The 15881-nt window shown below is 46.6% G+C and overlaps 1 protein-coding gene across 10 annotated transcripts in view; it reads left to right on the forward strand.

Moving 5' to 3' along the window:
* LOC147106155 (tubby-related protein 3-like) overlaps positions 1-15881 on the forward strand; it is a 204447-nt gene that overhangs the window by 87532 nt on the left and 101034 nt on the right. For 9 of the 10 annotated variants that reach the window (XM_086009002.1, XM_086008999.1, XM_086008996.1 and 6 more), the window contains one exon: positions 8213-8374. The exons of the other annotated variant lie outside the window; for it this stretch is intronic. In XM_086009002.1, the coding sequence (XP_085865128.1) occupies positions 8213-8374 (162 nt within the window). The remainder of the gene's footprint in view (positions 1-8212; positions 8375-15881) is intronic. 10 annotated transcript variants of the gene reach the window in all.

The raw sequence follows: 15881 nt of genomic DNA on the forward strand, positions 1-15881 counted from the left end.
TCTTCTATCACGCCCAGCACCCCTTCCTCTTCGCCCGGCACCTTCCCGTGCAAGCACAGGAGATGCAACACCTGCCCTTATATCTCCCCCCTTCCCACTGTCCAGGGCCCCAAACACCCCTTCCAGGTGAAACAGCGATTTACTTGTACTTCTTGCAATCTAGTACAGGAAACTTTGGTTTATCCGGAGGTTAACTGTCCGGAATGCTCGAGCCACCGGCAAAAATCAGGAGCCGTTTAGTTAAGTTTTTTTTCTTTTCGTTGCTTTTTTTTCACCAGTCAGGCTCTGCAAGGTCTCGTTGAAGCTGTTGCTAAGCTACAGAGACGCTTGCAAGGTACGGCTGACTGTTTAGAGGGTTTGTTGCCAGATTCGGAGCTCAAAATCTCCATATGTTTCAACATTAGCGCTGGTTTGTCCGGCAGTTTTGATGGGACGGCAACAGCTCGGTCACGTCGGTGCCAGATAGCACAAAGTTTCCTGTATACTGTATTCGCTGCTCACGATGTGGTCTCTTCTACATTGGGGAGACCAAACGCAGATTGGGTGACCGCTTTGCGGAACACCTCCATTCAGTCCGTAAGGGGGACCCCGAGCTTCCGGTCGCCTGTCACTTTAATTCACCGCCCCATTCCCACTCAGACCTCACTGTACTCGGGCTCTTGCATTGTTCCACGGAAGCTCAACGTAAACTCGAGGAACAGCACCTCATCTTCCGATTAGGCACTTTACAGCCTTCCGGACTCGACATCGAGTTCAACAATTTCAGATCATAACCTCGGCCTCCATTACATTTTTGCTTATATTTTATCCACAATTGTGTTTTGGCCCTTCCGCCCGCCCCCCCCCCCCCTTTTCCAGTTTTTTTTCTCTCCCACATGGCAGCTGTCTCTCATTCTGCCAGAACATTTCACAACTAACCTAGAGCCATCTAGAGGCGGAAGATGATTTGTTGAATGTAGAGGCTGGTGGGTGGAAGGTGACGATTAAGTGGACCATATTGTGGTTCCGGGAGGGAGGGGAAGGAGTGAGGGCAGAAGTGTGGGCAATAGGATGGACACGGTCGAGGCCCTTGTCATTCACAGTGACGGGGAATCCTTGATTGAGGAAAAAGGAAGACATATCTGAAGCACTGGTGCGGAAGGTGGAATCGTCAGAATAGATGCGACTGAGACGGAGAAACTGGAAGCGGGGTGGCAGGAAGTGTAATCAAGGTAGCTATGGGAGTCAGTGGGCTTATAGTAGGTATTGGTGGACAGTCTATCCCCAGAAATGGAGATTGCAAAGTTGAGGAAGGGAGGAATCGAAAATAGAGTACCTGAAGGCGAGAGAGGGGTGGAAATTAGAAGCAAAGTTGGTGAAATTTTTAAGTTTGGGGTGAGGGTAGGAAGGGTTACCCACACAGTCATCAATGTGCCGAAAAAGAGGTGAGGGAGGGTACCTGAGTAGGAATGGAACAAAAAATCCATGAAAAGCCAGGACTCATACAGGTTCCCATAGCAGCAGCTTTTATTTGGAGGAAGTTAAAGGAGAAGTTGTTCAGTGTGAGAACAAGTTCAGCCAGGCGGAAGAGTGTGCTGGTGCACGGGGACTGGTTGGGCCTCCATTCAAGGAAGAAGAGGAGGGCTCGCAGGCCACCCTAGTGGTAGATGGAGGTGTAGAGGGACTGGATATCCATGGTGAAAAGGATACTGTTGGGGCCAGGAAACTGGAAATGGTTAAAGTGGTGGAGGGTGTAAGTAGAGAGTAGGTTGGAGGAGATTTGACAAGGAGAGAAAATAATCAAGATAGGAAGAAATTAGTTCCTTGGGGTAGGAATAGGTTGAAATGATGGGTCTACAAGGGCAGTCCTGTTTGTGGATCTTGAGGAAGTGGGCTGTGCAGGGTTGGGGGACTGAAGTTGGAGGCCATGGGGTGGGGGAAGATCTCCAGAGGAGATTAGGTCAGTGATGGTCTGGGAAACGATGGCTTGATGTTCGATGGTGGCAGTGCAGGTGGTGTGCCGCAACTGCAGCGTGTGGGAGTTTGTGGAGAGCATTGTGATCCCGGATGACCATGTCTGCAGTAAGTGTCTGCAACTTGAGGAAATTCAGCTCAGAGTTGTTGAGCTGGAGTCAGAGGTGCAGACATTGCAGGGCATCAGGGAGGGAGAGAGTTATCTGGACCCTTTGATCCAGGAGGCAGTCACACCCCTTAGGTTAGGTAATAGTACAGGTCTGGTTTGTGGTCAGGGACAGGAGGGTGTGACTGCAACTCAGGCAGGCAAAGGGACCCTGGGTGCAGTGATGGAGGAACCTCTGCCTTTGCCCTTGTCCAACAGGTATGAGGTTCTTGCTCCATGTGTGGATGAGGGAAAAGCCTGCAGGATAGATGAGCAAGCTGACCATGACACCATGGTGCAGGAGGCCATTCAAGTGGGGAGAGTGAAAAGGAATGTTGTAGTGGTAGGGAACAGTATAGTTTGGGGGATAGATATTGTTCTCTGCAGCCACGTTCTGGAGTTCCAAAGGCTGAGTTGCCTGCCCGGTGCCAGGGTTAAGGATATCGCCTCGCAGCTGGAGAAGGAGGGGGAGGATCCAGATGTCCTGGTCCACGCAAGAATCAACATCAGTAGAACTAGGAATGAGGTTTTGCTGAGAGAGTTTGAGCAGCTAGGGTCCAAATTAAAAAGCAGACCTCAAAGATAATCTCTTAATTGTTACCTGAGCGACATGCAAATTAGCATAGGCACAAGCGGATTAGAGAGTTAAATGCATGTGGGAGGAAGGGATTTCAATTCATGGGGCACTGGCACCAGTACTGGGGAAAGAGGGAGCTGTTCCGTTGGGACAGTCTCCACTTAAACCGAGCTGGGACCAGTGTCCTGGCGAATCGAATAACTAGGGCTGTCGATAGGGCTTTAAACTAAAAAGGTGGGTGGGGGGGGGAGGGAGGGAGGGGTCAGGTGAGGGGAAATTTAGAAATCTAAAGAGAAAAGTCAAGGCAATGGAGCAGTGTAGCGATTTGGGTAAAGATAAGCAGTGTGCGACAGGAAGGGACAGAGTTTAAAGGTAATTATGCATCAGCGAATAAGATGAAAGCAGGGAATAATGGTAAAAGGTTAAAACTAAAGGCTCTTTACCTGAATGCACAAAGCATTCGTAACAATTCAGAAGAATTAGTGGCGCAAATAGTGATAAATGGGTGTGATCTAATAGCCAATACAGAGACACGGTTGCAAGGTGAGCAGGGTTGGGAACTAAATATTCCAGTGTACTTGACATATCAAAGAGAGGCAGACTGGAAAAGGAGGGGGAGTAGCCCTGGCAATTAAGGATTACATCAGGACAGTAGTAAGAGGATCTTGGCTCAGAAGATCAGGAAGTCGAATCAGTATGGGTGGAGATAAGAAATAACAAGGGGCAGAAAACAGTGGTGGAAGTAGTTTATAGGCCCCCTAGCAGTAGCTATACCATTGAACAGAGTGTTAATCGAGAGAGAATAGGAGCTTGTAACAAAGGTGATACAATAATAGTGGGGGACTTTAATCTGCATATAGATTGGGCAAATCAAATTGGCAAGGGTAGTCTGGAGCACAAGTTCATGGAATGTAATCGGTCCCTTCATCTAAGTTTGCTGACCATACAAAGCTAGGTGGAAAAGTAAGATGTCAGGAGGGCACAAAGAACCTGCGAAGTGATATAGACAGGTTATGTGAGTGGGCAATAAGGTGGCAGATGGTGTATAATGTGGGGAAATGTGAAGTTATTCACTTTGGTAGGAAGAATAGAAAAACAGAATCTTTTTTAAATGGTGAGAAATTATTAAATGTTGGCGTTCAGAGAGATTTAGGTGTCCTAGTACAAGAAACAGAGTTAGCATGCAGGTACAACAAGCAATTAGGAAGGCAAATGGCATGTTGGCCTTTATTGCAAGGGGTTTGGAGTACAAGAGTAAGGAAGTCTTGCTACAATTGTACAGGGCTCTGGTGAGACCACACCTGGAGTACTGTGCACAGTTTTGGTCTCCTTATTTAAGGAAGGATATACTTGCCTTAGAGGGGGTGCAACGAAGGTTCACTAGATTGCTCCCTGGGATGAGAGGGCTGTCCTATGATGAGAGATTGAGTAGATTGGGCCTATACTCTCTGGAGTTTAGAAGAATGAGCGGTGATCTCATTGAAACATACAAGATTCTGAGGGGGATTGACAGGATAAATGCTGAGATTGTTTCCCCTGGCTGGAGGTCTAGAACTAGGGGTCACAGTCTCCGAATAAGGGGTCGGCCATTTAAGACGGAGATGAGGAGAAATTTCTTCACTCAAAGGGTTGTGAATCTTTGGAATTCTCTGCCCCAAAGTGCTGTGGATGCTCAGTCGTTAAGTATATTCAAGGCTGAGATGGATAGATTTTTGGACTCGAGAGGAATCGAGGGATATGGGATCGGGCAGGAAAGTGAAATTGAAGTCGAAGATCAGCCATGATCTAATTGAATGACAGAGCAGGCTCAAGTGGCCGTATGGCCTACTCCTCTAATTCTTATGTCATGGTCCAGGGGGAAGTAGGAGGTGGTGTCGGAGAGTTGGCGTACAGCCGCTGCAAGGTACAGGTCTGTTCGCAAACAACAGCAGCGTCGTCCTTGTCAGCAGGTTTAATGACAATGTCAGGGTTGGACTTGAGAGAACTGAGTGCTGCAAATTAAGAGGGAGGTAGATTAGAGCGAGTGAGGAGAGTGGAGAAATTGAGACAGCTGATGTCAATAAATACAGCTTCTATACTTTTTCAGGTTTCAAAGCCATCTTCAATGTACAGAGTTAGATTTGCAACTTGTCCTCAGTATGAACGTTCTGCTTTAATGGTGATTTAAAAAAAATTAAGATACTCACGCTACAGTATTGAGGAAGCTGCAATGTAAACGATTAAATAAACAAATGTGCTCCAAAGCTCTGGCATAATGTGTTGGCTACAGGATAAATGTGCCAGACAAAGAAGCAGCAGAGCAGGAAGCTGGCATTCTCTGTTTCCAACTCTGCCAGCATTTTACCATACGCACTATCAATTGCTGTCTTCCTCCCATGCACCAGCCTAGAGACATCCAGCCAGGAGGCATGATTAATGAGTCCGAGGGCAGTGCGCTGGGTGACTCTCAAAGCATAAGGGAGAAAACCTGAGTAAGGTCAGAAGATGGCACTCTTTGTTCGAAGGACATGGAAACTCTCATCTTACGGGTCTTGGTTTTAAAAGAGCAATGCTTGCAGACAATGAAACGTGCAGAAACTGAGCATAGTCTCTGACAACATGAAGCAGATGGTGAGCCAATTGGTGGAGTTCACAACCTGCATCTGTAGCACTGTCGTGGAAAGTTTTTCTGCATTGCAGTCCACCCTTGAGTTTTTAGCAGCTCCAGGTGAAATTTCAGTGGAGGCAGAGCAGTCTGTGCATCTGCCATGGGTGTTGAGACTGCTGCCACAGCAGCTTGGAATGCCAGATTTTAGTACCAGATCTTTTCTGACCTTTAAATGATTGAGGTTGAAATGCAGAATAGGTATGTGTTCCTGCAGATCAGTGGCAATGCTGTGTTGGTGCCCAGTACTGATGGGATGCACTTGCATGTCTCAGAATAGCAATGCATGTTGGCTTCCCGCTAGTAAAGGAGCAGGCCCATCTCTGGGCTTAGCTCCCATGAAATGAGAGCCACTTTACTATCACATTGAAACACACCAACCCCCTACCCCACGTAGTCCTGTTGCATAGGTAACACTTAGAAGGAGCTCCAGATTAGTTGTAAAAGTTTGTGCATCACATAACACCAGTGGTGAGAACTGCACACAGTATGGGCTGAAAATCTCAATATTGTAGCACTAAAGTTGTGCATGCAGACACACTTTTTGGCAAGAATTGGAAGTGATTTTAACGACGTGGTATGAATGGGAGCGGTGTGAGTTGATGCGCGCAGAGAAAGGATATATATGATGGCATACTTGTGGTGGAAAGAGGGATGATGTAGATAGGACTGTTCATGCAATGGCCAGATGTGGTCAGGAGAAGGTCCCTCGTATCAGACTTTTTGTGGATGTCTCCACATCATCTTCAAATTGTTGCCGGTCTTCTAATTCCTCTACACCCCTTGAACACTCTCTTCCTTTGAGGCTTCTATGTACGACAAGATTGTACAGCAGGCAGTCAGAACAGTAATTCTCAAGTGCTTACCCGGACTGTTTTGCAAAACACCCCAGAACAGGGACACCTGAAGTGCACTTTCAGCATTCAAATTGTGTGCTTAACAATAGCTCTTAAGAATTGTTCTTGTTATAGCAATGCTCAGCTGGTATCCTAGGAAAGCACAAAGGTGTCATGAGCCATGGCTGTGGAGGTTAGACTTTGATTCCTAGAGTCACTCAGGTGGCTTTCTGAATCAGGGTATGCTGACAGCACAGGAAGTGCATGGCTACCATCTCTTGGTCCTCCCAAGACTATACAGACTCCGGAACCGTACTTGTGCAGGCTGCAGTCAGAACTAATATACAGATAATTATTTTTATAGTTACAATGTCTTAAAATGAAGGTATTGTGGCAGCTTGTAGGTGAGGTAGTGCTGCTGGTGAGCGAGTGGAATCTATTGACTGTGATGGCATTGATCAAGGAAGCATGTAATGGACACATTGGTGCAATCTGTGACTCCTTGGATCTTGGGAAATTGTGCCACTCCTTAAAATTGCAGTACTTTGTCATGCTACCCATGGGAAAATGAATGAACTGGCTTGCTCTAGCAAACTATGCATCAGTGCCTAGGTGATGTCCCCAGTGGAAATCTGATATCGCCCTGTTGCATAAAGGTTAAGGGCAGTTTTGATCTTGAGTCACTGGTAGAGCGGAGGTTGTAGATCGGATTGAAGCACGTGGCATAACTTATTGATGGCTTCCTTTGTGAAGCGCAGCCTGCACAAGTACAGTTCCCGAGTCTGTATAATCTTGGGAGGACCAGGGGGTGGCTGCCACGCACTTCCTGTGCTGCCTAGCCTCCCTCCTTTGTTCCTCTTCTACCTCTGAAAAACAATGATACAGGGGTATTTCCAGTGGGAATTGGGGGTGGGGGGCAGGGTTAATGGGTGCCTCACAGCAGAAGATACACATGTAAATAGTAAAGCAGTTACCATCAGTGAAAACTTGACCAAAATCAGCTAAGAAATAAGCTTTGTAAAGTATCTGGCAGGTGCTTTAAATCAACTTCCAGCTTTTCTGTGGACTCCCATTTTATATAGCACTGAGCATTAGCAATGAAAATGGGACATATGATATCACCAAGTCATTACCACCTCATTTAAGTATGCCCACATATGTTAGGGCAAGCACTTCTACCATCTGTCAGAAGTTGTCAGGAAACAGTTGGGGAAGGTTTGTTAATTTTCCTACCAATTGTGGAAGCCCACAACACCAGGGACATATCCGGATGTTCGCCGTACCAGGAGGACCAAAATGTCCAGCCAAAGACAGTTTTCTCCCCATCCCCTCCATTCGAAAGAAATTGTTGTCCCTCATCCCCCTTTATAAGAAGGCTGCTTTAGAATATTAAAAAGAAAATTTGTCCCTTAAATCTTTGGGAGCCCAGGCCATGATCACAGTTTGGACTCCCAAGTGATCCATGCAACTGTCAATTGTCGAAGAGATAGCCTATTCTGACCAGGTGTATTCCATCACAGTTAGCTGGGTCTAAAATGTGTGAACTCTGAACTTGGGAAGTTCTCATTCTCTTTCTCTTGCCCCCCCCCCCCACCAAGCCATCCCCCAAAACAGGCCAACATAAGACTTGGGACCCAGCATACCTGGGTCCTGGCCTAGTTTCCAGTTAAAGCCCTTCCAGGGGCCACCCACCAATGTGACAACAGAAGTATACCAGAAGGGCAGTGGATTTTCAAGGCCTTTCTTTTTAAAAGCGCTGAAGGTTACTGTCTTAGCTGAGTCTGGTTGTCTTTTCTTGTTTCATACCCGACTGTAATTAGAAGCAAGGAAGAGGCGCCCAAGCAATTCTTGTGCACTTTGTAGCATCTGGTTTCAGAGTGAAATTGGCAGATACAAGGAAGTAGTTTGGGCAGCTATCCTGTTAGTTGTGGATGGAGCATAATGCAGGAAGACCAAACCAGAACTGTGGAACTATAGAACTAGTATAGAACTAGTGATCTTTGATGATGATCATTAATGAGAGTTACTAAAAAAAAAGATTGTTTCCATTTCTGCAGGTATTGATGGGCCAGGAGCCTTCATAAGCAATGAGGTACATGACGTTAGCACCAAAATCCAAATCCTTTCAGTTGGACAATCCATGAGAGCCACTGATGATGTTGAAGCACTCCTGGACTCTGCATCAAAGCCAGACATCCAAGAAGTAATGGAACAAAGGGGTAGGGAAGTTCTCTAGATCCTGTTTCTCAGTTTCTTTTAACTGGATCTAATTTAAGTAATAATGGCTCTTTGTGAACATGGTAAAATAGTTGAATATTTGATTGAAATATAAATATAATTGAAATAACAATAGAAAATGCTAGAAACACTCAGCAGGCCAGGCAGCATCGTGGAGAGAGAAACAGAGTTAACGTTTTGGGTCAAGGACCCTTCGTCAGAACTGGAAAAGGTTAGAGAAGAGAGATTTTTAAGCAAGTGCAGGGACAGGGAGGAGGGGAGGAAAGAACAAAGGGAAGGTCTGTGATAGGCTGGAAGGCAGGAGAGATTGACTGACAAAAGGGATGATGGTGCAAGGCAAAAGGAGAAGCAATGGGACAAGTTTAGAAACAAAAGATGACTCTAGAGGAGGTGCAATGGTGGTGGCAGACACATCAACAACTACCATGTGAGAGAAAAAAGGGAAGACAAAACAAAATATGGCGGACGAGGTTATGGTCTGAAATTGTTGAACTCTATGTTGAGTCCAGAAAGCTGTAAAGTGCCTAATCGAAAGATGAGGTGCTGTTCCTCGAGCTTACGTTGAGCTTCGTTGGAACAGTGTAAGAGGCCGAGGACCGAGAGACCCTTGTGGGAGTGGAGTGGAGAATTAAAGTGACAGGCGACCGGAAGCTCGGGTTCACGCTTACGGATGAACGGAGGTGTTCCGCAAAGCGGTCACCCAATCTACGTTTGGTCTCCCCAAAGTAGAGGAGACCGCATGCTCACGATGTGCTCATAGCAATAGCATCCTGGTGAATCTGCGCTGTACCTTCTCTATTGCCTCAACATCTTTCTTATAATGTGGAGCCCAAAACTGTAAATGTGTTCTTTAGGTTTTTATAAATTCACCATTACATCTCAAATTTTATATTGTATATCTCTTGCCATAAAATTATCCTCGGAGATCTGCACTGTAATTTCTGTTTCTTTGAATGCATTTTGATTGATTCCACGATTGCATGTTCTTAAACATGCTATGCCTAATGTGCATGAACGATAATCAGATGTCTTGAAACTTTAGTTTTCATACTTAAAAAAGGATTATGTTGTGAGCTCGTCGCTTTCTTCAGGCCCCAATTGTTTATGCGGATTTTGGCTTGTTTATGTCCATTTTTATGGTCCAATTTATGAATTTGGCAGGAAATTTGGCTGTAAATAGACATTGGCAAAATGGATATCATTTTAGATGTAACTTCCAGACGATGTCCCCCACACAATTTTTAAAAAATGTGTTCATGTGATTTGGGTGTCGCTGACGAGGCCAGCATTTATTGCCCATCCCTAGTTGCTCTCGAGAAGGTGGTGGTAAGCTACCGCCTTGAACCGCTGCACTCCGTGTGGTGAAGGTACTCCCATAGTGCTGTTAGGGAGGGAGTTCCAGGATTTTGACACCGCAACGATGAAGGAACGGCGATATATTTCCAAGTCCAAATGGTTTATCACTTGACGGGGAACCTGGAGGAGGTGATGTTCTCATGCATCTGCTGCCTTGTCCTTCATGGTGCTAAAGGTTGCGGGTTTGAGAGGTGCTGTTGAAGAAGCCTTGGCGAGTTGCTGCAGTGCATCTTGTAGATGGTGCACACTGCAGCCACGGTGCAGTGGGCTGCTTTGTGCTGGAAGGTGTTGAGCTTCTTGAGTGTTGTTGGAGCTGCACTCATCCAGGCAAGTGGAGAGTATTCCATCACACTCCTTACTTGTGCCTTGTAGATGGTGGAAAGGCTTTGAGGAGTCAGGAGGTGAGACACTCACCGTAGAATACCCAGCCTCTGACCTGCTCTTGTAGCCACAGTATTTATGCGGCTGGACCAGTTAAGTTTCTGGTCAATGATGACCCCCGGGGTGTTGATAGTGGGGGATTCAGAAATGGTAATGCTGTTGAATGTCAAAGGGCGGTGCTTAGACTCTCTCTTGTTGGAGATGGTCATTGCTTGACACTTGTGTGGCACAAATGTTAATTGCCACTTATCAGCCCAAGCCTGAATGTCATGTAGATCTTGCTGCATGCGGGAATGGACTGCTTCATTATCTGAGGTGTTGCAAAAGGAACTGAACACTGCAATTATCAGCGAACATTCCCACTTCCGACCTTATCATGGAGGGAAGGTCATTGATGAAGCATTGATGATTGGGCCTAGGACACTGCCCTGAGGAACTCCTGCAGCGATGTCCTGGGGCTGAGATGATTGGCCTCCAACAACCACAACTATCTTCCTTTGTGCTCGGTTGTAAGGAAATCTCTTAAACTCAATTAAATGATTCCTTGTGAGTCAGGCTCGAGTGTATTGTCCAGATGCAAGTTTATTACTCGGACGCCAATAGTATAATAACTATTACGGTTATACAATAGACTCATACAACCTGGTTTCCTGCAGACTGAAGGTGACCAAACTTTGCCTCCATAGGTGTTGGACTTTCGACCGTCCCGTGAGCTCTAGAAGGCTGTTAACTGTTCTTTTTGGATCTCTCTTTTGTCTTTTGTCATCTGTCACATGTTCAAAAACCTTCCAGGCGAAATCTCTTAAAGTACCCTCCCCCTTTAACATGAGTCATATCACATGATGCTCAGAATGTATATTGAAGCAAGGTTCCTTCTCGCCAAACCTCCAGACTTGACATAATAGCCATCTTCAAACATTCACTACAAGCCCACTGACTCCCGCAGCTACCTGGACTACACTTCCTCCCACCCCGCCTCCTGTAAGGACACTATTCCATTCTCCCAGTTTCTCCGTCTCCGCCGCATCTGCTTTGATGATGCCACCTTCCATACCAGTGCTTCTGACATGTCTTCCTTTTTCCTCAAACGAGGACTCCCCTCTACAGTGTTTGACGCGGCCCTTGACTGTGTCCGTTCTATCTCCCGCACTTCTGCCCTCACCCCCGCCCCTCCCTCCCGGAACCACGATAAGAGTTCCCCTTGTCCTCACCTTTCACCCCACCAGCCTCCACATTCAACGGATCATCCTCTGCCATTTCCGCCACCTCCAGCGTGATCCCACCACCAAACGCATCTTCCCTCACCTCCCCTTTCAGCATTCCGTAGGGACCGCTCCCTCCGCGACACCCTAGTCCACTCCTCTATCACGCCCGGCACCTTCCCGTGCAAGCGCAGGAGATGCATCACATGCCCTTATACCTCCCCCCTTCCTACTGTTCAGGGCCCCAAACACCCCTTCTAGGTGAAATAGCAATTTACTTGTACTACAGGAAACTTTGTGTTATCCGGAGGCTAACTGTCCGGAATGCTCGAGCCACCGGCAAAAATCAGGAGCCGTTTTCGTTATGTTTTTTTTCTTCTCGTTGCTTTTTTTCTCAACAGTCAAGCTCTGCAAGGTCTGCTGAAGCTTGCTAAGCTACAGAGACGCTTGGACTGTTTAGAAGCTGTTACCGGGTTTGTTGACAGATACGGAGCTCAAAAGCTTCCGTATCTTTCAACATCAGCGCTGGAGTGTCCGGCAGTTTTGAGGGAACGGCAACTGCTCGGTCCCGTCGGTGCCGGATAGCACAAAGTTTCCTGTACTTGCAATTTAGTATACAGGTAGACTATCCCTTATCTGAAAACCTTGGGACCAGCTGTGTTTCGGAATTTGGAATTTTTTGGATTTCAGAACAGATGAAATGGACAAGAGTCGGACATCACGGCAGGGTGGGGGGGAGTCGGACATCGCTGGGGGGGGGGGGGGGGAGTCGTCGGACATCGCGGGGGTCGGGGGGGGGGGGAGAGAGTCGGATATCGCCGGCTGGGGGGGGGGAGAGCTGGACTTCTCGGGGCTGGGGAGGGTAGGGAAGCTTGTTGAGCCTGAGGAAAACACTTCTGCTCCTCCTTGCCCACAAGCAGTGCAATAAAGGCACTTACCTCACGGTTCCAGCCCTTCGCACCTCCTTTTACCTTACGAGATTCCCGGTTTACCCTACAACTACACTGGAAATACTGAGAGAGGGTCCACGAAAAAATTTTCGGTTTTTGGTTTTGGGAAGTGTGGATAAGGGATAGTTTATCTGTACTGTATTTGCTGCTCACGATGTGGTCTCCTCTACATTGGGGAAACCAATTGCATTTTGGGTGACTGCTTTGCAGAACACCTCCATTCAGTCTGCAAGGGGGACCCTGAGCTTCCGGTCTCATGTCATTTTAATTCACCGCTCCACTCCCACTCAGACCTCACCGTCCTCGGCCTCTTGCATTGTTCCACAGAAGCTCCGCATAAGCTCGAGGAACAGCAGCTCATCTTTCGGTTAGGCACTTTACAGCCTTCTGGACTCAAGATAGAGTTCAACAATTTCAGCTCTTAACCTCGACCCCTATCATATATTTTTTATCCACACTTTTTGCTTGTGCCTTCTGTTCTTCCCTCCCACATGGCAGCTGTCTTTCATTCTGCCAGCGCAATTTACACTTCATCTAGAGCCATCTTTTGTTTCTTAACCTGTCCCATTACCATCTCCTTTTGCCTTGAATCTCTCTCAATGTCTCTTAACTTCTCCTGCCTTCTATCCTATCACAGACCTTCCCTTTTGTTCTTTCATCCCCTCCCCCACCCCCCCCCTTTCCCAGCCCCTACACTTGCTTAAAAATCTGTTCCATTTCCTGCTTTTTTCCAGTTCTGACGAAAGGTCATCGACCTGAAACGTTAACTCTGTTTCTCTCTTCACAGATACTGCCTGACCTGCTGAGTATCTCCAGCATTTTCTGTTTTTATTTATAATAGCCATCTTGATAGTTTAACTGTTAATCAGTTTAACCTGACATCCTGCCTAAAGATTACAAAAGGAACAGGACAACCTAGACAATCCCAGATAGTAAATGTGATACTGCTTGGGTGCTTCCATTGTTCTGGCCAATACCTGATACTCGCACCTCACAGGGGATGTAGCCAACATGTCTGCTAGTTGCTACTTCCATTGTCCTGACTAATCTCCAATATTAGCATATCCAAATCGGACAGTGGCCTAGAGATATGATGGGACACCGGACACAGAAGCAAGTTCTAACATAGGTATGACTCCAGCCAGTGGAGAGTTTAGCCCCTGATTCCCATTGACTTCTGTAGGGGGTTTTGGTTTGGGGTTTTGTGTCTGGCCAGTCAGTCGTATCTGAGCTGGTCCAGCCCCGTGCGGTTCGAATCGCTTCCCCTTTGGTTCTGACCACCGGACTTATTTACAAGTAGCAATATAGATAAACGAGACTAGTGGTTTGGTGCAAAGAAAACCAATGTTTATTAGAATAGAGAAACAATTACTATAAAGAGAGAAAAATCACGATGGATGCAACACAATTACACTTAACGGGGGAGGAGAAACGGACGCATCGAGGGAAAATGACTAAAATGACACTTTAGCAATTCCCCTTAACTCCCACCCTTTACACCTATCTAGGTTGTCTTGTGATGGGCCAGAAAATTGATGCTCACCAGTCTAGGATGTTGAAGCGCCTGCTCCGTGCCCTGTTGCCTGCCGATGTTTTAGGTTTTCACCGCCCAAAGCAGAGATACCCCAGTAATTTAAACGTAACTGCTGGTATTCTACTTCCCTGGACGGGTTCTTCGTCGACGATCCTCTCGCTGGGTTGATGGTACGACAGGGCACCGGAGGCGAGGCGGGAGAGAGAGAGAGAGCGAGAGATGGCTCCCCGAGGGACTAGCTATACCCTTCCCGGTAGCCCTGATCTCCCGCCAGATCAGCTCAATTCTTTTGTCTGATCTGGACGTGTTAAAACTCATACAAAGGGTACCGATCTGGGCCCGTCGACGTGGATGGTTGTTAATCGGTTTTAAACGTCTCATCAGTGTTCCCCTTTGTCCAACTGGTTTCATGATGGGGCCATTCCAGTCTGAATGCCCCGTTGATCGTTTGTGAACAGTGTCGATGTTCTCTAACGAAGGTCTGAAATGCAGCTAAGCTTGTCCCATTACGTGTTGACTAGGCGTTGCCTGCTCTTGATTGCTGGTGCCAATTACCTTGATGGGTTTTAATCAGAGGCCCAAATGCCACTGGGTTTGCTTCTCATGCATAAATGCAGGAGGTCTGTCTGCATTCGAGTTTCTGGAAAATTCCTTCTTTGTCAGTCCAAACTGAAACTTACAGGCTTTTGCCATGAGGCTGACCGTAGCCATCTTGTTGAGCCCTGGGTTTTAAACTCAGTCCAACCAGGGTTTCTTTAATAAATCAAAAGTAAATCTTCGGGGGAGACATGAAATTTGCGAATCCTTTCACTTCAGTTTTACTAGGGCTGCTTGATGCCACACTCGGTTAAATTCTGCCTTGATGTCAAGGGCAGTCACTCTCTCCTGACCTCTGGAATTCAGTTCTTTTGTCCATGTTTGGATCAAGGCTGTAATGAGGTCTGGAGTCGAGTGGTCCTTGCGGAACCCAAACTGAACATCGGTGAGCAGGACCCAAGATTCTGTTTCTGTGGTTCAGCCTGGCATCAGAGTTGTGTTGCAGAGTTTCCCACCTCCATTTTCTGTATTGCTTTAGAATAATTTATACATGGAGATGAACTAGGCAGAGTATTTGACTAGTCCACTCCTCTATCACCCCCTGCACCCCTTCCCCTTCACCCGGCACCTTCCCGTGCAAGCGCAGGAGATGCAACACCTGCCCTATACCTCCCCCCTTCCAGGTCTCGTCTCGTTTTGAATACCTCTTAATGTCTCTTCACTTCTCTCTTGTTCTCTCCCAGCCTGGCCTTTCAATCTATTTCATTTCCTGTGCTTTTCCAGTCTTGACAAAGGGTTTGACCCGAAACGTTGACTCTAATTTCTCTCCACGGATGTTGCCTGGCCTGCTGAGTTTTTCCAGCATTTCCTGTTGTTATTTCGGATTTCCAGCATCTGCAGTATTTTGCTATCGTAAGAGTATTTGATTACTTGCCTTTGGTATATTTTTCCTCGTTTATACCCCATGTAGAAAACTTCCATGCTCCTGTTTCTCTGTTTCTTTCATCTGGTGTTTTGTGAGCTTCTAATTTTTGTTTGCTTTTTGCCCTGTTGCATCAACTCTACTGAAATTTCCTTCAAATGAACTTGGGCACAATATCTAGGGTTGTTAATTGGCTGTTTTCACCTCATCCAGTTTTGTTTTTAAAAACACCCAGGTACTGTTTCAACTGGGAATACAACGACCATTTCTTTTTAAGATTGCTTTTTGAAGGCTTTTTGGTAGTACTATCAAAAGATCAGCTACGCAGGTAACATATTGTCCAGATGACGACCCTCACATAGAAACATAGAAGATAGGAGCAGGAGTAGGCCATTCGGCCCTTCGAGCCTGCTCCGCCATTCAATGAGATCATGGCTGATCATCCAAATTCAGTACCCTGTCCCTGCCTTCTCCCCATATCCCTTGATCCCTTTAGCCTTAAGAAATATATCCAACTCTTTTTTGAATATATTTAATGAACTGGCCTCCACCGCCCTCTGTGGCAGAGAATTCCACAGGTTCACCACTCTCTGGGTGAAGAAATTC

Source organism: Somniosus microcephalus, chromosome 16 (assembly GCF_052327205.1).
Source record: "Somniosus microcephalus isolate GS21.2 chromosome 16, FLI_Smic_1.0, whole genome shotgun sequence".
Lineage (NCBI taxonomy): Eukaryota > Metazoa > Chordata > Chondrichthyes > Squaliformes > Somniosidae > Somniosus > Somniosus microcephalus.